General features: G+C 34.3%; 1 protein-coding gene across 6 annotated transcripts in view; it reads right to left on the reverse strand.

Moving 5' to 3' along the window:
- TINAG (tubulointerstitial nephritis antigen) overlaps positions 1–26314 on the reverse strand; it is an 84958-nt gene that overhangs the window by 7104 nt on the left and 51540 nt on the right. Inside the window, exon 10 of one of the 6 annotated variants that reach the window (XM_088795647.1) lies at positions 12732–12852. The exons of the other annotated variants lie outside the window; for them this stretch is intronic. Within the exon in view, the coding sequence (XP_088651773.1) occupies positions 12786–12852 (67 nt within the window). The 3' untranslated portion in view covers positions 12732–12785. Of the gene's footprint in view, positions 1–12731; positions 12853–26314 lie in introns of those variants that run through there. 6 annotated transcript variants of the gene reach the window in all.

The raw sequence follows: 26314 nt of genomic DNA on the forward strand, positions 1-26314 counted from the left end.
ATGAGTATTACATTTATTAAGAAGACTATTTTAGATACCCCTGGGAACTCTCAAAAATATTGAGGCAGTGTTTGGGGGCATGAAGATCCACAATTGTATATGGAGTTAAAATTTAGTAGAATAATGACTACACATAACTCCATTACCAACAGATCAGACACCAACTAGTTCAAGGAAATAGAACATTTCCTCAGAAAGAAGAAGAGGCACTTCAGATTGCAATTGTAAAATTTTTCCTTTTTTAGTACCAAAAAATAAATTATAAGTAAAACAAACTACCTTGGTTTGGCAACACCTAAGTAATATAAACTATCACTTTTACTTTTGTTCAATTGCCTATTGTTTTTCATATGTTCCTATAAATTTTGCTATGATTATCTAAATAATATTTTCAATGATATAACAGACAGCAATCATTCTTATCTTGCACATCGATCAAGTCTTTAGATTTGCTGTAAATTCTTTTTCAAGCATTGCTGTTTATTATAACTTTAAGGTACATTATTTAAAATACAAGTCATTTTTAATCCAAAGAAAATACTAGAATTCAGATTATTATTTTTTTTTAAAATCTCAAAATAGACAAAAAATTAAGTCTTCAAATAAGGTAAAAGAGGAAAAGTAAAGTAAGGTGGCTGAGTTTGATAGTTTCAAAGACTAATATGCTTGTGAAAGAAAAATATAAACAAAAGATGTTAACCTTTATGCCAAATTCAGATGGACAAGAAAATATTATACTCACCACAGCTATTGCGCAGTTTTACTATGTTAGAGCCTCTGCGTCAAACTACAAGCAAGATCCATCCATCACAGGATCTAACATTTGCACTGCAATCTTTAGCTATCTTTTCTCTCCAGAGGAGCTCTAGACAGTTCCTCAGGTGGTAATCAAATACCCCACAGAGTCGCGATGGGGTATAGTAGAAAAAATAGATTTGTAGGTTATTTTCTAAATATCTTATGCTGTAAAAGGCTGAGAGAAATCACTTTACCCTAGGTGATTTCCCATGGATATCATAGCAAATTCATGTAATTAAAACCTTTATCCAAACAGAAATGAAGGTTAACTAGTACAAAGCAAGACGACTACATATATTATTCATTTATATTCATTTCATTATTTATTTACAGGAAAGAGTTCCTCTCTTTTTCACCTATGAAGGGCATTTTTCTCTAATATATGTATGTTTCTAAATTATGATACTGTACTTTTGCTTTCCATTATACCAATAGGCTAAAACTTCTAGAAATATATATATACTGGGGGTGCCAAAATAATGTATACAAGTGGACACTTTGGTCAGCATTGCTCAAGCAGTAGTTCACTGTAATCAGAAGTGTCTGGACACTGATGGTAACCACTCTGAGCATCTCTTGTAATTGCAGAAGTCAAATGTGACTTGTATTCATCTTTTGTTATCGGTATATACTGAGTATTACAATTTTAATACAGTTTTCCTTTCTTAAAATGTGTATACTTGTTTTTGGTACCCTCTGTATTTTCACAAATGTCCTCTTGTAAGTCAACAGCTGTCCTTGAAGACATGGGGATCTTCACTACATTCATATTTTCAAGAAACATAACTATTTACAGTCTTCTTTCCTTCATTTATACCTCTTCATTTTAAGCACTATCCACAAGCATTTGTTTAGATAGACCAGAACCTTACCTTACTCTTCTCAGAGTGTTTCCTTAACCTTGCTACTCTAAAACAAGTTGTACAATAGGTCCTCAAGCTTAATAGTGGCTTTTCTTGCCTCAAGTAATTCTACTTTATAAGAACGTTATGCTGTTCTTTGGAATTTTTTTCTACTTCATTAAATTGTTTTAATTATTTGTTAAGACCCATTAATGCCTATTTTCTTTCAAAATTTAGTGAATCTGCTAAAATACTTGTATTGAAAAAATCTGGACCGGTCTTAGATAATGTACCACATTGACTGAGCATACCTGGGACTGGTAATTCCCTACATTGAGTCTACTCTCCCTCAGGTGCATGATCATTTAATCTTTTCTTTCTGGATTCATCTTATAGGATCATTTTTAGATAGTTCTGGAAACATTACTCTTTTACATAATATTAAAAGTCTTTGTGGATAGACCATAAATTCTGCAGAATAGGGCATTAAAACCCATTAAAGAATAATGTAAGATTTTGTATTGCTAAGGTTATGAACATCTTTAGGCATATTCCCTTTAAAAAGAATGTCCTTTTCAGATAACTGTGCTAAACAATACCAGATTTCTTAAAACCCTATTTAAGCTATGTCTAGATAGTAAAATTATTGGAACTGAATACCTACTTTGTATAGGATTTTAGATTATAATTTTTTCTCCCTTGGTTTCCATTTTGCCATCGAGGTCCATGTATCCAAGCATGATCATATGTGACATGGTAAATAAGAGTGTATTAAAGGAAAACATTCTTCAAGTAATATTTATATTCCCATGAATATTCTTTTTAAAAGGAAAGCACATAATCTTTTGTGTACTTCATTTATTTCTACCTTTATTCAGCAAACTACTGTTTAGTACAAAGAAGATATCCTTTTCCTTCAAGAGGCTGACCATCTAACGGGAATGCTGTTGGGAAATGAAAAACAAAGTATAAAATCATTTGAATTCTGTAATTGCTACTTGTGTAAAAGCATGTTTAATTTTTTTTTTTCCTATGGGATACAGATGTAGAGATTAACTGTCTATGAAAGGCCAAGGCAACTCCCTTCACAGATTTGAGTAGGAATTCTTCAGGTAGAAGTAGGAGTATAGAATTAAGGGACAATAAATAAGTGTGAAGTCACAGGACAGCCATAAAAACCTCATCTCAGCCTATTCTAAGAGCAGCACTTGGTCCAGGATGACTGGAAAGCAGAAATGGGAGTGGCAGGAAATGAACTTGGGAAAGAAGATTTAGCTCAGGTCATCAAGAGTGCTCATGGCTACCAATCTTGGCATTTAGTCATACAAAATTTGTGATAGAGTCATCTGAATATGGGATGTGACCTGCTCTAGACAGTCTTTCAAAGGGACAACTCTGGTATTAGAACGTGGGATAGGTTCCAGGGGGAGGAGGTTGAAAGCATGAAATGAACATTGCAGTTAAACTAAGAAATAACGAAATGCTGAAAAACAATGCAATATCCATAAAGCAAATATTGTTCATTCCCTTAACAGCTGTATCACAAACACCTAGAATAGAGACTGTGACATAGTCGACCCTAAATAGTTATTTGCTGATCAAGTGAATAGAAGTACACTGGCAGCAGGAATGAACAGGAGGTCACCGATTTGAGATCTATTTTGGAGAGAAAAGTGATGGAATTTCTTGGCCAATTTATGTTGACAGAAAAGGAGAAGAGTCAAGGTTAACTCCAGGATTTCAAGGCTGAATGAGTAGGTACATCGAATGTGGCATTACTTGAAGTGCACTGCACATTCCACAGAGATGTGTTCCTGACCATCAGGTTGATTTATCATTACCTACGATCATAACTATAGAGTTGCTTCATTTTCTTTGAGTTCTCTCTACCGATGGGGGTTCTGCATATTAACCTACAAATTCATGACTTTTTGGGATTTCTAACTTAAAACACTGTAAGACCCAAGGAAAGTTGATTTCTAAAAGAAATTATGAAAGAGGCTTTCTGCAGAATAAGGAATTCTTTTGTGATGAGAATAATGATTTTCCTAATTCACATGTCAAGCTCATATTTGCTTAGGAATCAAGTTCTTTAATGCAGGTCTCACATCCAAGAATCCGGAGTTACAAGAACAAAAAAAGTTTTAGTTTACATTGATGGTAGGTATATTACAGTGTAGCAGAATCATCTAGACTAAAATGTTGCAATGCTCCTGATGATTTGCTGCTTTTCAGCTTGTGCCCAGTAGACTGACAACAGGAATTCAAACTCATGTTTTCTCGGCAGACCAATTCTCTTTTAGTGAATATAGATCCAGACAGATAAAAATAAAGTTTCTAAAGAGTAGACATGTAAAAAACTTTTATGTACCACAGCCTACTAGAACAGGAAATTTTGAAGGAACACAAGGAACAAATACATAAAAAAAAAAAAAAAAAAAAAAAGCCTAAGCAGAACTCCAAACTTTCTTATTAAGGAAATGAAAGTGAGATAGGATACAAGTGTAAAGATATCAGGAGATAAGCCTCAAGTCAATAACAATGATGTGACTACTCTGGATATAGGATTTTGCTTTTAAAGGTGAGATAGCAGATGGACTCGCAGCTCCCTTTAAACAAGATTTCACAAATAACTGCAGTAACAGTGAAACAGACATGCAGGGTTTCATTGCCTGATGAATGTTCTACCAAAGACCCTTAGCAACTTCATTCAAAAAAATACTCAGGCAGTGTTGAATAACAGAGTGTTTAAAAACATTCTTGGCATTCAGTCACTAAAATCGAAGTTCTATTAACAATAGCATTGTTCTGAAACAGAACATTCTTTTGAGAGTAAGTAATGAGATCTATTTTACCAAAAGAAAGAACACTCCACCCCAGGTGATAGATACCTGGCAGTAGATACAGAAATCAGAACAAAACTGCAGACCACATTTCTCCTGATGTAGAAGTCTATTTATTTATTCTATTCTTTTATTAATTCAAAAGATTCCAAAAGCGTTAGCTTTGCCAAAAATATTGTATACTAAAAGATACAGACATCAGCTGTTATTAGTTCATTAAATGGCTGCAATATACATAATTTTTACCAGTACCATGTTATTTTACTATAACATAAGACCGGGTCAATATAATATAATATAATATAATATAATATAATATAATATAATATAATATAATACCAGGTCTTATATTAATTTTTGCTCCAAAAGATGCAGTAGAGCTGATTGTCTGGTTAGGTCTTATTTTCGGGGAAACACGGTACGAGAGGGCAGAAATGGGTGAAATCATATCCAGCTGTGATGAGGGAAGGCATGATGGGCCTTGAATAATTTGTAGAAAATGCCAATAAGAAATGGAGGCATACCTGAGAGGAGAGCACAAAACAATGCCAGGAGCTACCCTTTGCGGATTCATAGAGAAATAATGAAAGGTTGGAAGGAGGAGGATTATAAGCAGTCATAGAAAAGATAAAGCTGGTGATGGTAAACAAGATGAAATAAAATGGAAAGCGTGAGTGCTGGAAGCAGGAATCACACTTTGGTGATTACAACAATATTCAAATCAGGGTTGAATTCATCACATCCAACTATCTCATTTGTATCCAGAAATGTAATGAACACAATTATTACAAAGACGGGGATAGAAGAGAACAAAATTTAATGCATTTAAGAATCAAAATAAATCAAAGTTGTCACTTAATATCACAAGTAGGTCTCATTCGTCATCTGCACAATTCATTTTTCTGCAACCGCTCCCTTTTTATTATAACATATACTTAACCTGACCTTCTCCTTGGTCTTATTCAGTAATATCTTACATGTTTCTGTTCAGAGAAGATATTGTACATCACCATGGCAACACATGTCTTTTAACAAAATTTCCTAGTTCATTCATTCATCAGAATTGTCATATATATCATATTCCTAAAGCATAACATAAAATCCTGATCCTAGATTCTGAAATGAGAAGCTTGAATTATATGCTTTCTGAAAATGCACAAAGTGCTCTCTTTCAGGGGACACACAATCCATATACTGGTTGACAGAAAAAAGTTAGAAGCCACTATAGTTCCTACTCCTGATGTGCTCTCCCCCGACCACACTTCTCTAGAAATTCAAAAACATACATTTTGCCTAGCCTCCGTGTGAATTCTATCATTTTTGCAATTTTCATAGGCAACACTTACCACAGAAGGTACTAGGTTATAAAACAAAATCACCAAAAAGAATTTGTTAAGCTAATTTTGAAGACAGCACTGTACCAGGGGCTAATAAAATGCCATCATACATGTCCACCAAATCTGAAATATCGACAGACATTAAAACTTATGTCAGCAAGAAAATATACTTTCCCAATAACTGAAAGCCATTCTCAGCTTTCATGTAACCCATCGCCTCAGTTCTCTACAAATCTAAGGAATTTGCATATAATAATCGCTTTCTCCAGCTGAGCCATTTCTTCATGTATCACATCTTTCCCTGATGTTTACCAACTAAGAAATTATTATTTCTAGCCGCATTGATTTCACACAATCCAGTAGAGTTAAAGTATATGTGACCAAAATTCTACTACTTATATGGCTTTCTTGGTACGTACAGAATCGTATTATCTAAGGTCATGATAATTATGTCACATTTACCAAATAAATTAATCATTTCTTCCTACAATCACATTTCTCTTCTTTTTTTCATCCTGTTCATCCACCTGTACTCTCAGAGTAAGCCGGATCAAATATTTTTAATGATAATAAGTTGAAATAAGTGTAAAAGTATATTACGTCACAGGTAAGTACTCATTAAGGCCATAATTAGAATCCACTCCAAATTATACTTCGAAGAAATGATTCTGAAAACAGATTCAGAGTAATAAAGAAAAAGTTAAATAAAAGTATGAATTTTTAAAAAACTAAAGAAAATGCAAAGTGAGTAGCCTACCAGGTGGCAGACACAATATCTCATTTAATCATTACAAGACCGTAACTAAACTATTTATTATCCCAATGTAATAGATGAAAAAAACTGAGCTATAAAGAGATTAAATATCCTGCCTGAGATCACCCGGGGGAGAAGGGCAGAACTAGCATTTGAACATAAGCTTGAACTAAAACCCCTATCTTTTATGCTCCGTTCCCTCCACAATCAAGATTAGTCCTACACTGTCTTGAAGCAAAAAAACATACGCATGTTTTATAAGCCATGTTTTTATGAATGTCCAGAAAACTTTCTAAGAATTCTTTTGAAAACAACACTCCTACTATGCCTTCACCTAACAAAAAATAAAGCTTATATTTGTTGCTATTGTTATTTGGTTGTGTACAAGGTCAATACATAGTAATGCCAGTGATAGAGTAGAAGGGACCCGGTCAGTGTTTGAGATGACAAATCAATGAGACGAATGTCAAACAAGAGAAAACAAACGGAGCACAAACTGTCCTGTCAGGGTGATTTAGTGCTGACAGACAAGGCAACATGATTCAATCAGCACTGAAAACAGAAGAAAAATAAAACCCATTTGTCAGTTTCACCAGTCCCCAGGTCTCCCTCCACCTTCACTCTTTTGTCATTAAGTTTAGCTCAAAGATCCCAAGAGTCTGTGGAACCTTCCAGTGGCTTCTCTGGATAATTAATTAATAGTGTTCCATAGCTGTATCAATCAGTGGGTCTTATTTTATTTATTAATATTATCCATGTTATTAATCTCAGTATCTCCAGCACCTAGTAAAGTGACCAGGACAGAATCATGGCTCAATAAAATTTGTTGACAGTTGGAGCTGAGAATCAATTTGGGGAGCTTCTACATGAACTAAACCATTGCATTTTTCACTTTCCAATTAAGATTTGAATATTTTTGGAAGTCATGCATTTATTAGCCAAAGGCTTCTCTTAGCCTTTATATCATCTTAACTAGTTTTTTTCATCAAATTTAATAAACATGTAATATGAAAATATATGAATGCCAAGTAAATGTACATAACAAAAATTAAATTTGATAAGACTAGATGGAGATAAAAGAATATTGTAATACAATTTGCACCTACAATTACAACAATAGATATAAATGCAAAGATTCAGCAAGAAAAAACAACTTCTATTTTGTCTTTCTTTTCCTACAGACTTGGATATCACTAAGCCCAAAAGGCATTTTCCAGTATCTGTTTTATGTGACCTCTGAGCAACATTTCACACTGCTATCTATTGCTGCCTTCTTGGAACCCTCTCCCTCCCATGTCTGTATGACACCAAGCCTGGTTCTCGCTCTCTGACCACTGCTTCTCAGTTTCCTTTACTATCCATTCCTTCTCTATTTGACCTTTAAATGTTGGTGTTCTTCAGGTTTTGGTCTGTAATTCTGCTTTCCACTCCCATGACTTTAGCTATCATCTAAATGCTGATCATTTTCAATGGTTTCTCTTTGGATTCATAAAAGTTGATGGTTTCACTACACACAAACACACACACGAGGACTGACAAATAAGTTCGTGAATTTGCTGCAATGATGTTGCTAACCTTTTTTGATATCAGAGGGATTATTCATGACGAATAATCATGACAAACAGTTAAGTTTACTATTTGGAAGTGCTGGAAAGGCTGCATGAAAAAGTTAGACGATCTGAACTTTTTGTCCATAATTCATAGCTCTTGCATCACAACAATGCACCAGCTCACACGGCACTGTCTGTGAGGGAGTTTTTAGCCAGTAAACAACTCTATTGGAACCTGCTCCCTACTCACCTGATCTAGCCCCCAATGACTTCTTTCTATACCTGAAGATAAAGGAAACTTTGAAAGGAAGACATTTTTATGACATTCAGGACATCAAGGGTAATAGGAGGACAGCTTTGATGGCCATTTCAGAAAAAGATTCCAAAATTGCTTTGAAGGGTGGACTAGGTGCTGGTATCAGTGCATAGCTTCCCAAAGGGAGTACTTTAAAGGTGACCATAGTGATATTCAGCAATGAGGTATGTAGCACTTTTTCTAGGATGAGCTCACAAACTTAATTGTCTGATATCATATATAAATGAACACAGGTAAAGTGGTAAAGATAGAAAATAATTATTACCTCCAAATAGCTTTAGGGTCAGGTAGTTTAATGTGAGTTGTTTTTTTTTGTTTTGTTTTGTTTTGTTTTGTTTTTAAGGTACCTTAAAAATGGCTCCAGAATAACTTTGAAAATTACACAATTCATGAGATTATTATAATCTATTACCAAAATCTGAAAAGGCAATAATATAAAACAAACTTTATACTAATTTCTTCAGTAAATTGTAAAACAATAAAATGCTAACAAATCTTGTACATTGATGTAAAGAGCCTACACAACATAATAAAGTTAATTCTAGAAATATATATAGTTTACTATTAACAAATCCGCTAACAGAATATAACATTAGTAAATCTATTAAGAGGTATTCACCAATTTAACATTTTCTAATAAAATTTAAAATTCACTATGATCTAAACTTTTAGAAAACCAGGATTAGGATACTTCCTGACTATTATAAAAACAATCAATTTATTTTTCTTTATTTTTGCTGAAAATAAATTTTGTTTTTTTCGCTCATTCCTTGTTTCCCCTCTGCTTTGGCAACAATAAGTTTGTTCTCTGTGTCCATGGGTCTGGTTCTGTTCTGTTCATTTGTCTTGCTTTTTCTAGATGTCACAAATAAGTGAAAATACATGGTATTTGACTTGTTCTGTCCGACTTATTTAACTTACCATAACACCCTCTAGGTCCATCCATATTGCTGCAATGGCAGGATTTCGTTGTTTTTATGGCTGAGTAATATTACATTGTATATCTATACCACATTTTCTTTATCTATTCATCTATCAATGGAAACCTAGATTGTTTTCATATTTTGGCTATTGTTCATAACGCTGTAATGAACATAGGGGTGCATATACCTTTCGAATTTAAAAAAAAAGTATCTGATTCAAGAATCAATACATAGTTAACATAATGACCCAAAATCAATGGGACACTGTGGAAGCAGTTGTAAGAAGGAAATTCATCGCAATACAGGCCTACCTCAAGAAACAAGAAGAATCTAAAATAAACAATCTAACTTTACACCTAAAGGAATGAGAAAAGAAAAAAAAAAAACAACAAAAACAGCAAACAAAGCTCAAAGTGAGTAAAAGAAAAAAATAATAAAGATCAAAGTAGAAATAAGCAAAATAGAATTTAAAAACTTCAAAAGATCAAAGAAACCAAGAACCAATTCCTTGAAAAGGTAAAAAAAATTGATAAGCCTTTGACCAGACTCATCAAGAAAAAAAGAGAGAGGACCCAAATAAATAAAATCAGAAAAAAAGAGAAGTGACAAGTGACATCACAGAAATACAAAGGATTATAAGTAAAAACTACAAACAATTATATGCCAACAAAATGGACAATCTAGAAGAAATGAATACATTCTTAGAAACATATGATCTACCAAAACTGAATCAAGATGAAACAGAAAATCTGAACAGACCAATTACTACTAACAAAATTAAATCAGTTATCAAAAAACTCCCAACAAACAAAAGTCCTGGACTGGATAGCTACACAGGAGAATTTCACCAAACATTCAAAGAAGAATGAACATCTACCATTCTCAAACTATTCCAAAACAAAGTTCAAGAGGAGTGAAGCCTCCCAACCTCATTTTACAAGGCTGCCGTTACCCTGATGCCAAAAGCAAAGACACTACAAAAAAAAAAAAAAAAAAAAATTGTAAGCTAATATCCTGGGTGAACATAGAAGCAAAAATCAACAAAATATTAGCAAAGCAAATTCAGAAGATACATATAAAAGATCATATACCATGATCAAGTCAGATTTATTCTTGGGATGCAAAGTTGGATCATGATCCAAAAAACAATGTGATACACCACATAAACAAAATGAAGGATAAAAATCATATGATCATATAAATAGATGCAGAAAAAGTGTTTGACAAAATTCAGCATCCATTTATGATAAAAACTCTCAGCAAAGTGGGAACAGAGGGAATATTCCTCAACATAATGAAGACCACATATGACAAATGCACAGCTAACATCATACTCAATGGTGAAAAGCTAAAAGCATTTTCCTTATGAAGAGGAACAAGAAAAGGATGTGCACCTTCACCACTTTTATCCAACAGTATTGGAAGTCCTAGTCACAGCAATCAGACAAGAAAAAGAAAAATATGCATCCGAATTGGAAAAGAAGTAAAACTGTCATTGTTTGCAGATGACTTGATACTACTACAGAGAGAGAACCCTAAAAATTTTACCAAAAAACTATTAGAACTGATTAACAAATTCAGTAAAGTAGCAGGATATAAAATTAATATTTAGAAATAGGTTGCATTTTTATACACCAATAATGAACTATCAGAAACAGAAATTAAAAAAGCAATCCCATTTACAACTGCATCAAAAATATAATAATAAAATAAAATACCTAGGAATAAATTTATCCAAGGAGGTAATAGACCTGTACTCAGAAAACTGTATGATATTGTAGAAAGAGATTGAAGAAGATACAAATAAATGGAAGTACATATGGTGCTCATGAATAGGAAAAATTAACATCTTTAAAACGTCCATACTACCCAAAATAATCTATAAATTCAATGCAATCCCTATCAAAATACCAATGGCATTTTGCACAGAACTAGAACAAATAATCCTAAAATTTGTATGGAACCACAAAAGACCTTGAATAGCCAAAGCAATCTTGAGAAAGAAGAACAAAGTTGGTGTCATCACGCTACCTGATATCAAACTATACTACAAGGCTACAGTAATCAAAACAGCATGGTATTGGCATAAAAACAGACACATAAATCAATGGAACAGAATAGAGAGATCAGAAATAAACCCACATGTATATGGTCATTTAATCTATGACAAAGGAAGCATAATATACAATGGGGTAAAGATAGTCTCTTCAATAAATTGTGTTGGCAAAACTGGACAGATACACACACACACACACACACACACACACACACACACACACAAATGAAACTAAACCACCTTATTATACCATATACAAGAATGAACTCAAAATAGTTTAAAGACTTAAATATAAGACCCAAAACCATACAATTTCTAAAGGAAAACATAAGCAGTAAATTTTCTGACATTGCTCTTAGTAATATTTTGATCTGATATATCTCCTTGGGCAAGGGAAACATAAGGAAAAATAAGCAAATGGGACTATATCAAACTAAAAAGGTTGTGCACACCAAAGGAAACTATCAACAAAACGACAAAACAACCTACTGAATGGGAGAAGATATACATCTAATAAGGAGTTAATATCCAAAATTTATAAAAAACTCGTACAACTCAACACGAAAAAAACAAACAAACAAAAAACAAACCCATTAAAAAATGGGCAGAGGACATGAATAGACATTTTTTCCAAAGGATATATAACGAGGTTGGACAATTAAGTTCATGAACTTATCCTAGAAAAAACGCTACATACCTCATTGCTGAATATCACTATGGTCACCTTGGAAGTACACCCCTTAGGAAGCTATGCACTGATGCCAGCACCTAGTTGACCTTCAAAGTAATCTTGGAACTTTTTTTCTGGAATGGCCATCAGAGCTGTCATCATATTACCCTTAATGTACTGAATGTCATCATGTCTTCCTTTCAATATTTCCCTTATCTTCAGGTAAAGAAAGAAGTCACTGAGGGCCAGATCACGTGAGTAGGGAGGATGTTCCAATACAGTTATTTGCTTACTGGCTAAAAACTCCCTCACAGTGCAGTGTGAGCTGGTGCATTGTATTGATGCAAGAGCCATGAATTGGGGAAAAGTTCAGGTCATCTAACTTTTTTACACAGCCTTTTCAGCATTTCCAAATAGTAAAGTTGGTTAACTGTTTGTCCAGTTGGTACGAATTCATCATGAATAATCCCTCTGATATCAAAAAAGGTTAGCAACATCATTGCAACAAGTTCACAAACTTAATTGTTACACCTGGTAGATGGCCAATAGATATGAAAAGATATTCAATGTCACTAATTGTCAGAGAAATGCAAATTAAAACTACAATGAGACATTACCTTACACCTGTCAGAATGGCTGTCATCAATAAATCAACAAACAACAAGTATTGGCAAGGATGTGGATAAAAGGGAACTCTCATGCACTGTTGGTGGGATTGCAAATTGGTGCAGCCACTATAGAAAACATTATAGAGGTTTGGTTCCTGAAAAAATTAAAAACAGAAGTACTTTATTTATCACCCAGCAATTCCACTTCTGGATATTTCCCCAAAGAAATCCAAAACATTAATGCAAAAAGATATATGCACCCTAATGTTCATTGCAGCATTATTTACATAGACAAGATATAAAGCAACCTAACTGCCCATCAACAGGTGATTTGATAAAGAATATGTGGTACATATGCACAATGGACTATTGCTTAGCCATAACAAAGAATTATATCTTACCATTTCTGACAACATGAATGGACCTAGAAGGTATTATGCTAAGTAAAATAAGTCTGACATAGAAAGACGAATACATGATCTCAGTCGTATATATGGAATCTAAAGAACAGAATAAATGAACAAACAAAACAGAAACAGAGAACAAACTGATAGTTGCCTGACAGGAGCCTGGGTGAAAAAGGTGCAGGGATTAAGAAGCACAAAATGGTAGCTACAAAATAGTCACGGGGATGTAAAGTCAAGCATAGAGAATATAGTCAATAATATTGCAATAACTATGTATATAGTGCTAGGTGAACACTAATCAGGGGGATCACTTCGTAAATTATATAAATGTCTAACCACTATGCTATACACCTGAAACTAACATCAAATACTATTGAATGTCAACTTTAATTGAAAAATAAAAAATAATAAAACTGAGTAATGGAGAATAAAGAAGAATCAACAGTTAAAGATTAAACTCTGGAGACATTCAGCTTAAAGCATGTAAAGAACAATGAGCCCTCTATCCCACTTAGTAAGTTCTAGAAGTCCTGGACAACTTAACACATATGAAATAAGCTTTTGATTTTCTCTTGAGTTATTTTTATATGTACCATAGAATATTTTCTGTACCTATCACTACACCAATTTTCTTTGCAAATTGTAATTTTCTTTATTACTTAATATCATCCTTTTTTATATAAAAACCAAGGCTGTTTTTTATTTTTATTTCTCTCAAAAATTTTAAATTTATATGCTTTCCAGGTTTCCCCCAAGAAAGTCAAGAATTGGTGTTTAATTAGATGTCTTCAGTAGCAATGCAAGAAACTCTTTCAGTTACACTTCTGACAAATGTAAGATATTTTATATTACCTATTTTTCTCCAAACTCAGTTCTATTTAGTGTTTTCACCCACTTGTAAGTGCTTTAGGAAAGTGTCAGTGTTTACAGGACCCAAATATTATCACTGAAGCTAAGATATTCAATTACGTTCATCCAAACTTTGAAAGATATTAAATCACAGAATGTAATTTTACATTCCATTTCTCAGCAAAATTTATTCTGAGGTCAATTACCAATGGTGGCTTTGCTTGAGAAATCTTGAAATAAAACTGCAGTGTTATAACTATGTTATAGTTATAAATTTAAAATAATTGAAAGTATTAGAAAATCACTGAGTCAATATTTAAGAATTATTTCAATGATATCACTTGTTTATAATACCCATCATGGTTTTATTTTCCATATAATCAGTTCAGTTTTCTCAGATCAGAAAATCAGCTTTCATTCACAAAGAAGGAATCCAAATAAAGTGTATAATTTTACAAGTTTATTTAAAATCATTAACCTATTTTAAAATGTTATAGATTTGAGGGAAAATACAGCACATTTTAAAGTTGTATATATAATTACAAATATAGCCCAATTGATTCCCACTTTTGACATTATTACTAAGAATAGTTAACATTTATTGAATGTTTCCATATATTAAGCTTATAACTATCATGCCTGCATGATCTCATTTATTCCTCATAAATACCTTTTTATCCCCAGCTTACAAATGGCTAAGCACAGCTAACTAAATGGCAGCAATAGGTTTTATAGCAGTAGGTCCTATATCCCAGTGGTTTATCAAACGACATTAGTATTGGAGTAGCTTAAACCGAGTATTAATTCTGCAACTAATCAGCATGTAATCTCTGGAAAATCTTTATCACCATGTCTTCTTTTAGGTTCTTGAGTAGATAAAATTCATGGTCCCTTACAAATCTTAGCTGAATAAAATATTTTAAGTTTGAAAAGTGGTAAATTCTTTAATCAATTGAATCAAATTATCATTTTAATACTTCTTTTATTTTCATTATTATTTACTATTGAAATACTTTAACATGGCAACAAAAGTGAAATAAAATAGTTTAGCAGCCAAAAACTTCAACTGTGAAAGCTACATTTCAAAAAGATATAAAGAACTTAAGGTATAGAGAAGAGAAAAAAAAAAGTATTACAAACACAAAATCCTGAACAATAGCATTTCTCTAAGGAAAAATAAATACAGGGTACTTAATAATAGTCTTTGAAAAGTATAAACGTGTATGTTATCTTTTTTATTAATAAAATATAAAGTTTCAATTTAAGCTGTTCTGCGTTGTTGTTTTTTAAGTATCATTGGGAAAATAAACAGGAAAAATAATTGAATATTGAAAAAAATGAGAGCAGTGAAGCAATGCAAACACCATCTGGTATTAAAATAAAGTGCTAAAAAATAAATAATAGTGAATATTATTCGACATGCCACAAAAAAACGCATTACAAAGAGAACAGAAGGAGTGGATTATTCATTATGTGACCCTGGTGTTTTTCATTCAGAGTTTGGGGGGAAAAATAGATCATCCCCACACATCATTCACCCAAATATCTTTCAGGTAAAATTTTGACTTAAGTAGTTTAAAAATAGAAGTTTAAAAATCAAGGTTAAAAGTTAAAGTATTCCAGGTCAAAGTCATTAAAAATAAATTTATAAAAGCCAACAATAAACTGGGGTTTAGTCAATATTATAAAAGGAGTGATGCTTCCAATGCATTGTTAGCTCATACCCATCAAGATTTTTAAATCTAAGACTCTATTAGAAGAATGAATTAAGATTTCATAGTAGAGGAAATGCAAAAGAATTATTATACATTCACCTTTTCTCTAGGGTCATTTCCTACTCTTCTCTTAACTTGTACCATCTCTAATGTACCTGCACACTCGTAGGTGAAGTTGCTTCCCGTCCTCTATGCTTCTATACACTTTCATCCATCCATTTCAAAACCACTGCTTTACATTATATATTTACAGGGCTGTTTCTTCTACTAGATTTTAAGGACTTCAAGTCTAGACGACTATATATGTATGTATTTCCCAGAGCTCAGATCTGCCAGTATGTCAGGGCAAGAAAGATTCCTTGTCCATTTTGAAAGTTCTCAAGTTTCTGCTATTTCCCTTGTAGCAGAAACTGAATAAGTGATTCAGTTTATTAAAATCCCATTTATTTTCTTTGGTGACATTTTCTGATCTCAGAGTTATCTCATCTCAAAGTAGAAGGTCTCAGAAATAGGGTGCTGAACTTAGCTCCTTCAAGTGAAAGACTTGATTTAGTCTCTTTATTGGAAACACCACTTCACGGGGTATCCACAGGATATGGGGGAGAGGGGTGTCACACGGCTACATCTTGGAACTTCCACTGTAAACCAACAATGTTGGTGGAAAGGCTAATATAGAGATAATGGAGGAGTGTGAAGCAAACTCAGAAATAGCAAAGCAGCCAGAGTCAGGCAGGCTCCAGAAGAAGTAAATCCTCATTTAGAGAAGAATGCCCTTCTGACTTGCTCACCTCTTCGACTCATTTTTAACTAGATTCCTTCATGCGCTACACTCACCCATATTAAGTTCCTTTCAGTTCCTCAAAGACGTCATATTCTCTCTCACTGTGAGACTGTGCATTTGCTGCACACTTTCCCTGGAATATGCTCTTCTCTTTCCATATACCTTTTATAATATCTTCTGGCTCTACTAGACTCCTCTTTCCAACCTTCTCTGGCTCCAGAATTGGAATTAGGTGCCTTCATCTATGATGTACATCCTCACTATTCGGTATAAATTCCTAGCCTATTTCCATCTGCCACTTAAAACCTTGTGTATTAACACCTGCTTACTCATCTACCTCCCTCTCTTGCCTTGCTTGAAGACAGAAGCAGTATATTATTGGTATTTGTATTCTTAATGCTAAGGAAATTTTGATTAAAAGAGAAAATACAGCAATTGCTTGAGAAAAACCTATGTGGTAAACAGACATTGAGTGGATTTTGACACTGGACCTTCCGTGTGTGTGTGTGTGTGTGAGTGTGTGTGTGTGTGTGTGTGTGTGTGTGTGTGTGTACTATTGGTAGAATATTAATTTTGAAGTCAGAAGGACCTGGAAAGTTTTTAAAAGCATTCTCAGTTTCTTTTTTCTGGTAAGTGGAATAATAATTCCCATCTCATAAGGATTTTAGTATGAGGATTGTACAATAGTGCTATGTCAGTGATGATGGATATAGTTGGTACCAAATACATTTATTAATTTAACCAATATTGTACATTAGTGATTCTTAAAAATTCTTAATGAAGATTCTCTAAAAACAGAGCACATAGCACAGAGGGCCTGCGAGATGTAGACCAAGTCAGCTCTCAACAAATTCAAAATTGAGTCTCTGGTGTTTTTTTCCCCTTTAAAATATATGCAAATTTGGAATTCCACTTCAATATTTAGCTCTATGCGTTCTGATATCAAAATGTTCCTGCCAAATTGTTCACATTGCCCAGCTACTTTTGCAATTGCATAAAGCCATATAAATGAGTTTTAACCAAAGGAATGTGAATGGAGTGACAAGGTCCATTTCTGAGTCAATACTTTAAAAGAAGTAAATAAGAAGCCCTCCTCATGGTTTTCTTCATTTTCAATGAGATCACAACATGTGACCCTGAGAGATGGCAGAGCAATAAGGTAGAAAGAGCTTGGAGTCCTTGAAACCATATGGAGGAGAGCCCAAAATTAGGATCACCCATCTTGAACTATTATGTGAACAAGAAATAAACTTCTATGAATATATTTGAACCATTAAAGAGTTTGGCTCTATCTGTTGCAGCAACTACTGTTATTCAACCAGTACACCCGCCAGCCCACCTCCCCCAAAAAAGAAAGAACTAAGCATTTTGCAGTTGAAAGATATCCTAACACCCAAATTACATGTTTTTGTATTGTCTACACTAATTATCAGACATTTATTTGCATTTTCTAAATAAGTGGAGTTGAAATGTTTATTCAACTATCTAGACTTCACCATGCATTAAAAACCTCTAATTAAAACATCTGCTCAGAATTTATCAATTTGCCAGGGGTTAAATATAACATAGCATGAAAATTGAAGCTTAACATTCATTCAGTTGTTATTCAGAAAGAAAGAGGGGGAGAGAAAAGATGAATAAGGAAAAACTAGTGGTGGTCCCAACAAAGCTATGTCAAATAATTTGTGGTGGCACTAAATAATGATTTACACTTCTGGAATTTTTACTCTTTATGATATGTGGGGAAAATATATTAGAAATTTAACTCTGAAGCATTACTTTTATATTCTCCTCGAGAGCAAGTATCTTTAACTGGATAGATTAGATATAGAGATGATAGATAGATAGTATGGAGAGGGAGAGGGAGGGAGAGAGAGAGAGAGAGAGAGAGAGAGACAGAGACAGAGACAGAGAGAGAGAGACAGAGACAGAGACAGAGAGAGAGATCAAAGGTTTATGATTGGAAAGTAGACAATCGGTATTAAAACACAATTAGGCACTAACATAGATACTTATGGCTTTTAGTCACTCTATAACACTATTCATGATCAGTAAAATATTACTTCTTTATTATTACATGATTACTTTTTTCTCATAAATAATGATAAAAAATGTAAAAGGTAAAAAAATAAGAGAATCATAAAATCACTGAATTAAAATGATCACAGCTTCTAACACAATGATTTTTCTATTTTCTCCAAATGCATCAACGCTCTTTTTCATCAGTCTTATCAAGTTTCTGCCATTTAGCAATACTTATGTCAATACTCATATCCTAAACCATTTGTTTTTCTCACTCTTCATTGCACGCATCTGGAAAACTGTCAGTAGGATGAACTCAACTACCCATCGCTCTTTGTGTACACCCAACCAGCTGACTACAACAGCAAAAAGCACACACAAGAGGGCAGAATGGCACCATTAGTGATGCATGGTAGTTTCTTTAGGGTCCTCGGGGCGGACATTGGCCTAAACATCTAGAACATTGTTGCAAACCATCTCTATTCTCCTCAAATTTCTGATAATGCATCCCTCCCACCACCTCCTACCTCTACAGATAACCTTACCTTCTACTTCCTGGAAATTAACAAGGAAGTAATCTGATAGATTTGCCTCAACTTAACTACTACCTTAAATGTTAAAACAGTTTCATCTAACCCCCTCCTCTCTGCCTTTCTCTTGATACAATAAAGTTGCTACTTAGTATCTCTTTAAGACCAATCTCTTCATATACTCTAAGTCCCAACACTTCCAGCTTTCCAACTTTCTCAAAAATCTTACACTAGCAACGTCTTTAAAAAAATCAAGCTGGCCTCTCTTTCTGTGTTTGTTTGTTTGTTTGTTTGTTTGTTTGCAGACTCATCATTTTCTAGCCAGTCACTAAATATTGGATTTTTCCATGGCTTAGTGTCAATCAGGTTTTTTTTTTTTCCTTTGTTCAATCCTACCCATCTTCGATTTATCTCTCTTATGACCTTGAGATTAGTATATCTGCTTTCTCTGACACCTGACTGCATTTTTATATCTCAAAGATCCCTCAAAATCATCAGGCCCAATATTGAACTTCTTCCCCATCGCATTGTCCATACTCTATTTCAAATCCACATCATGTGTGCCAGCTTTTCTCCTTAAATAGTTCTTGATCCACTCATGTCTTCCCAAGTCTTCCACCATCTTACCAAGTCTAGACGGTTATCTTTTACTTGGATTGCTAGAATTTGCCTTTTGATATCTCATTTTTATAGTAAACTAATCTTTAAAAAATACAAAAAAAGATCACGCCACCATCCTATTTAAAAAACTTCAATGACTTCCCTTTGCTCTTAAGATCCTTAACCAAATACGTAATATGCTTCACTAAAGTCTATAAAATGGCCGACAAGTCCCTACTGTCTGAGATTCAGCAAACATTGCATTGTGTTCATACAATCTTTTCTATCCTTCTGACCATAGGTCCTTTACACAAGCTATCCCCTTTGCTTCTTCCTAAGCAACCCATAAATCTCAGCTCAGACATTCCTCCCTTAGGGACAGTTCTCAGATTCTAAAGTCTAGATCAACGATTGTATGCCCTCTAGCCCCTTCCTATCCTGCCTTTGTAAATTATATCATAACTTTACATTGTATATCTAGTTGCATTGTGAGATATTTATTTTTTCTCAACCTATTACTCAGCACAGTACCAGAAACCACAGGGGTTCTCTTTTAATATTTCTTGAATTCATAGAAAAAGAGAAAATTGGAATTCATTCTATTTGTGCCCAATTTTAAGTCATGTAATAGATTTGCATCCAAGTTTACATACATCTCTGACTTGAATTTTAGATGATTCATTCAAATCATGTGTTTTCACACAGTCACTTATTGGAAGCATATTCAATTTCTACCACTTTGCAGCTGTTTTTGTGGATTTTGGAGTGTTCAATTTAGTTTTAAAATAACTGGGAATTATCATTTATAAGCTACGTGAAAAAAAAATCTTTGTTATTCTTTCATCGGTTTTCTTGGACTATTTGAATGTTTGCTTTCCTTCCGGCCTCCATTCCACAATGGCTTTGTCTCCTCTCTGAGTCACTACACAATATTTATATATAAAATAAGTTATACTGTTGACCCCAGACACACACAAAACATTTAGCTCTAAAACTCTGGCCCTTCTAAAACACAGTGCCTGACAGCTACACATCAATTAGTAGGATATAAACTTGATGAGGACCAGGATCTCTATTTTGTTCACTGATCTATCCCTAGCACCTAAAAAAACACCTGGAATATATAGGTACTCAATAGATACTTGTTGAATAAATGCACATTCACATAAAACATTATCAAATAATAGCAAAAATATGTCCTAAAATTATTGTATTATTTTCTGTTGGTCATATATAGACTCTCTCCTCAGTAAAATTCTCTCCCATGGCAGGGATGACAAAATGAAGAAAAATCAATGCTTATCCAATTATTTCTCTTAACTTTCTAAAGTTGATAACTGCTAGGGTTTTTCATTTGAGTTCCAGTGGTGATTCCTGACAATCATATGTAAAAGTAAGTGGCATCAATGCACTACATTATCAGCTTGCTTAGGGATTAAAGCAAGTTTAGATCCTTTTGTGGACAGGGACACAGGATGAACTGTAATAGATAATGGACCTGTGGATGGAATAGGACCATAATATAGAGAACACTGTCCATAATAAAATCTGAAATACCATATATTTTTTTATTGTAAGACACACTTCTCCCTTCCCGCACATTTTAATACCTCTAAAATTGAGACCCATCTAATAATCTATAGAGTTTCTTAGTTTAATTGGTAATATTTTCTTATTATTAGCATATAAAATAATATAATGTCTCAAAAATAGAGCATTTTTTCTCAAATAAATGCTTTTATAACTATAGTATACATAATGGAGATAAACAGAGGTTTGGAAAGAGAAGAGACAGGAGTAAAATAAGATTATTAGAAGCAAAGAATGTCATTGTAAGTTTTTATCTACTGACCACAATCCTGGCCTTTATATATATAGAAACATATAGCGTTTATCACCTCATGCTGGAATCAGTTGTGGATATGTCTGCCTCATTCCCTAAACTCTGTAAGAGCAGGACTACTTAGTAATCCTCCTTGTATCGCCCAGTACTGGGCACTCAACAGAAGTTTGTTCAAGCAAGTTAAATATAATAGCATTGTCTTCTACAAAAAGGGCAGCACATAAAATGTATTACAATAAATGTGCAAGGTATTTCATCAGAATATATTAAGCTCTCTGATGAGGCACGTTAACCTACTTGGGCTATTTGATTACTCTCTAATTCACTGATGCATTAATTTTCTGCCTGCAGTAATTACCAAATCAGGAATTACTAATAGAAAAATGGATTAAAATCTACTACTCCAGGCACCTGACAATGCCCTGGTGATCTTAAATATTTCTGAAAAAATAAATATATTCTCCAAAAGTAATTTGCCAGAATTAGCATCTCTAATTGTCACATATGTGATGTAAATGTATAAAGGTCTCAATTTTCCAGGGGTTTATAAAAGTAAACACACAACTGCAACTGACGCACTGAACGTGGAAAATATACAAACAGTGTCAGAATGATTAAAAGTAAACACATTCATAGCTTGTGCAACCCCAGCACGAGCAAATTTAGGAGTAGACTTAAAATAACACAGTGAGCATGACTAAATAGGTGGTAGAGATGATAAATGATCAGTTCTAACAAATCAAGGAAGTCTCCATATCAGTGTTGGCATTTTCAGTGTTCTCTGAATAATAGGAAAAATTACTTTGATCGCCAAGTATATGGTGGAAAAAAAATTTCCAATCAAGGACATCACTAGAGAAGATAAAAATTGACAAAAATAAATACATAGGAAAGAGAGGTTTCAAAGGAACGGGTCTTTAATCCTGAAGGGAAATGGAATTCAATAGAGCTGAATTTCCAGTCACAGTGGCAGTATAAAGGGATTTTTATTCCATTTGTCGTACTGAAGAGTTACTAAACAATTAAGAAAATAAAAATAAAACAAAACAAATTTTAAAACCTCAGTACTTTCTTTCTTCTTTAGTGAACCAAGCCAATAGCCATAATCCCAATTAACAACTTGGAGGAATAACGAAAAAACATATTTTGTTCTCTAGCAAAGCACAAGCAGATCCTGAAAAACAACACTCACCATAACTCAGTCCCTTCACCTCCAGACCTCAATAGGAAAAGTGTCCCCTTAAAAGCATGTAAGAGCCCAGAAATATCCCCTCAGAATCGTTATAACGAGGGCCATGAGCAGGCGATGTCAGTCCCTTCCCATACCACCCATGGGAAGTCCGCTGAAGACAACATCACACCAGAAACCCATTGGGCTGCCAAATTCCTGGCCAATCCTCAGGGGCGATGGTTGAAAGATAAAGCATGCTGAAGCAAAACAGAAAGGCAAAGAATAGCACATGGCAGTGAAGATACCTGCAAGGGATGTACTGTGAGTCCTACCAAATTCTACAGGGTATGCGCTAAGGACAGCGTTGATTTGACAAGCGTGGATCTCAGAATTACAAACTTCAATCAAAGCTGAGGAGTGCCTCAGCTCTCTCCTCCAACTTCTCCTCACTCTATTTTTCAACAAAGAGCTGCCCCATTTAAAGATGAGTACTGACTAAGAACTAGCATAGAGCATGTGTTTTTAAAAAAATTATTTTTTGAATAGAAAAAGCATTAAGCATTTTATGGATCAGCATTGTATTATGTGGTTTGGCTACATCAGTGAACAATACAGACCCCTGCTTTCATGGATCCTCATTATAGTAGGAGAGACAGGTAATACACAATTAACATGCAAGCTAATTAAACAGTATGTTAGAAAGGGATCATTGTTATGAAAAAAGTTTTATAGATCAGGTAAGGGGGATCAGGAAGTGGTGGAGGAGAAAGCAGGTAGCAGTAGTAAATAACACGGTCAGAGAAGATGTGATCTAAGCAAGAACTGGATAGAGGCACAGAAACTAAGAAATCAGATGTCTGATGAAAGAGCATTTTAGGCAGAGAGAAAGACCCTGAGGTGTGAGTTCCTGCAACACTGAAGGACTATTAAAGCAGGAACAACAGAGTACAGACCAATAGAAACTAAGATGAGAAAGTTGGTGAGGGTGTAGGCAGGCAGATGGGTCACCCTCAGATCATGTAGGCCATTATAAGGACCTTGGCTTTAACTTGCAGGGGAACAGGAAAGTATTGGAGGGTTCTGAGCCAAGGAGTAACAAGATCTGATTAATGTTATAAAAGGAACACCACGGTGTCTCTTTTGAAAACACACTGTCGAGGGCAAAAGAAAATGCAGGAAGTCCTGTTAGAAACCATACTGAAGGAAGACCTTCATAAACCATGCAAAAAGTAACGGGTAATGGTGGTTCAGGCAAGGGTGGCGGTAGTTCCAGTAGTGAAAAGTGGTTGGATTCTGGATATAAGTTGAAAGAGCCAACAGTTTCTGACATATTGAAAATAAGTTGCAAGGAGAGGGATAAAGGATGAGTTCAAAGTTTACAGCTAGAGCATCTGGAAGGGTGTGGCTGTCATCCACTAAGATGGTGTTCAGCAAGTACAGAGGAGGAAGTCAGGAGTTCAGTTTTGGAAGTGCTGAATTTGAGCCACCAATTAGGTATCCAAATGCGGATGTCAAGTAGGTCATGGAATGTATGAGCCTGGAGTTCAGGAGGGAGACCTGGGCTGGAGTTTAAGTTCAATTGGTGTCAGGTTTACATGGTTCTCAAAGTCAGGATGAGCTCAGAAACTGATGAGTTCATCAGAGAATGAGTGAGACTAGAAAGGAGAAGAGGACCAAGACCTGAGTCTGGGGCGCTCCGATATTAAAAGTATAGAAGTACAGGGAAAAGAAAATTGGCAAAGAACATTGAAAAGTCACAGCCAGTAAGGGAAACGCAGAAGGAGGGTATGTACAGTCCTAGACTCTGACTGGTGAACACAGCAACATGGAGGCTACTAATAACCTCAAAATAAGTATTTTTAGGAAGAGGAGGGGAAATAAAGTGACCGGAGAGGTTTAAGAAAAAATGGACAAAGACTTGAAGAAACTGAGTACAGACGAATCCTGCAAGGAGTCTGCTTTAAGGAAAGCCCACAAATGGGGTGTGGAGGAAGTGGAGTCAAGAGAAAGTTTTTGGTTTTTGAAAACAATGGTATCTGAAAAATGACGGCATGTGTATGATGGTAGAAGTACAATGGATTACAGAGAAGAAAAAGGGAAAATTGCTTCTGCATATTCCTGACTAGTGGGGAGGGGTTGGTGTCTACACTAGAGCAAGAAGGGTTTTGGCAGGAGCATGGAGGCTTCCTCTGTGTAAGAAGTGGAAAGAAAGAATAGGAGGGAGTATGTGCTGATAGGTGCAATGTGTGATACAGGGAGCTGGGTTTTTTTTTTCTGTTTGTTTGTTTGTTTGTTTTTTATGCCTTTAATCCACTTGGTGAAATAGAATTCAAGATTATCAGCTTGGAGCATGAGGGTAGAGGTACTAGGGATTCTAGAAAAATGAAAAGTTTTGAGATAATCACCTAAGGAGTGGGACAGTGAGCAGAATAAAAATCCAGAATATAATCACCTACTAGTATTAAATAACTACTTGAAAATTGTGGTTATAAATTAAAGTAAAATCAGCATAGTTAGGAATTTTTTCCAGTTGTGTTCAGATGTACAGCTGCATGTACAAAATAAGCTAATTTAAATTTAACCGGAGTTGAAATTTTTGCTAAGCCAATATGATGAATCAAGTAAGAGTAGAAGAGTCCAGGGTACGTCTGAGTGATTATAATGAATTGCCATGGAATTTTAACTAAATAATGAAGGGATCGTGGGCATCAAGAAGAGGGACAATTAAATAAATGGTGGTCAGATTGAATGGACTAATTCATTGAAAGTATGCATGGGATGAACGACAGCTGGAGTCAGAATAGTAGAGGAAGTGGACTGGAAAGAAAGGAAATGATAGAGTGAAATGCACAGATTTGAGATTAATTTTATTTTTAAAAGAAGGCTGGCAAAAAAACGCATGAAGAATATACAGCTCAAAAGGAATTATTGAGAGAAACTGGAGAAGTCAGATATAGACTCAAAGAAATTACAGACATGAACTCTCTAAATACAGCTCAAAGAACTTAAAAGACAACCAAAAGAAAGGGAAGAGAAAAGAATTTAAAACATTTCAGAGGAGAAAGCCATTTGGAGAATGAATGCCAAATACGATAACAAATGCTCAGGGAGAGATGGGACGGAATAGAGAAAATTATATACAGTGAAATAATAAAGAATTATAAATATTATTTAAAATATAAAAGGAGATATAGAAAATTCAGTGTATGTATAAGATGTACTTTAAAATATAGTGAATATATTTAATTCAAGGATAAAAGAAAGATTAATATGAGTATTTGAGTAGAAAAGGCCATGTCACTTGTAAGGAGACAAAAACATCTGGTTGGTCAGAGATTTTTCTGCAGGAAAACTCAATTCCAGAAGCCCTGGGGCACCATCTACAAAGTTCTGAAGGTTCTATAGTGCCAGGATTTTATATTGTTAAACTTATTCTTGAACAGAAAGAAAACAAACACGTTCTCAAACATGCAAGTAATTAAGAGCCCACAGGTATTATAAGACCCCCTTCTTGATTAAAAAAAATTACTGGAAAATAAAATAATTAATAAAAAATAAACTCAAGGAAAGAAAAACCATTGTCATAAGATATTTGCTCACCATTCACTTCATTGATATATAAAAAATTATAAGTAACTATGGATAGTACAGTTTCAGAGTAGAATGCAAATTTTGTAATCCCTTTATATTTAAAAATAA

The sequence above is a fragment of the Rhinolophus sinicus genome, chromosome 2 (genome assembly GCF_057876585.1).
Source record: "Rhinolophus sinicus isolate RSI-liver-muscle chromosome 2, RSI-T2T, whole genome shotgun sequence".
In the NCBI taxonomy this organism is placed as follows: Eukaryota; Metazoa; Chordata; class Mammalia; order Chiroptera; family Rhinolophidae; genus Rhinolophus; species Rhinolophus sinicus.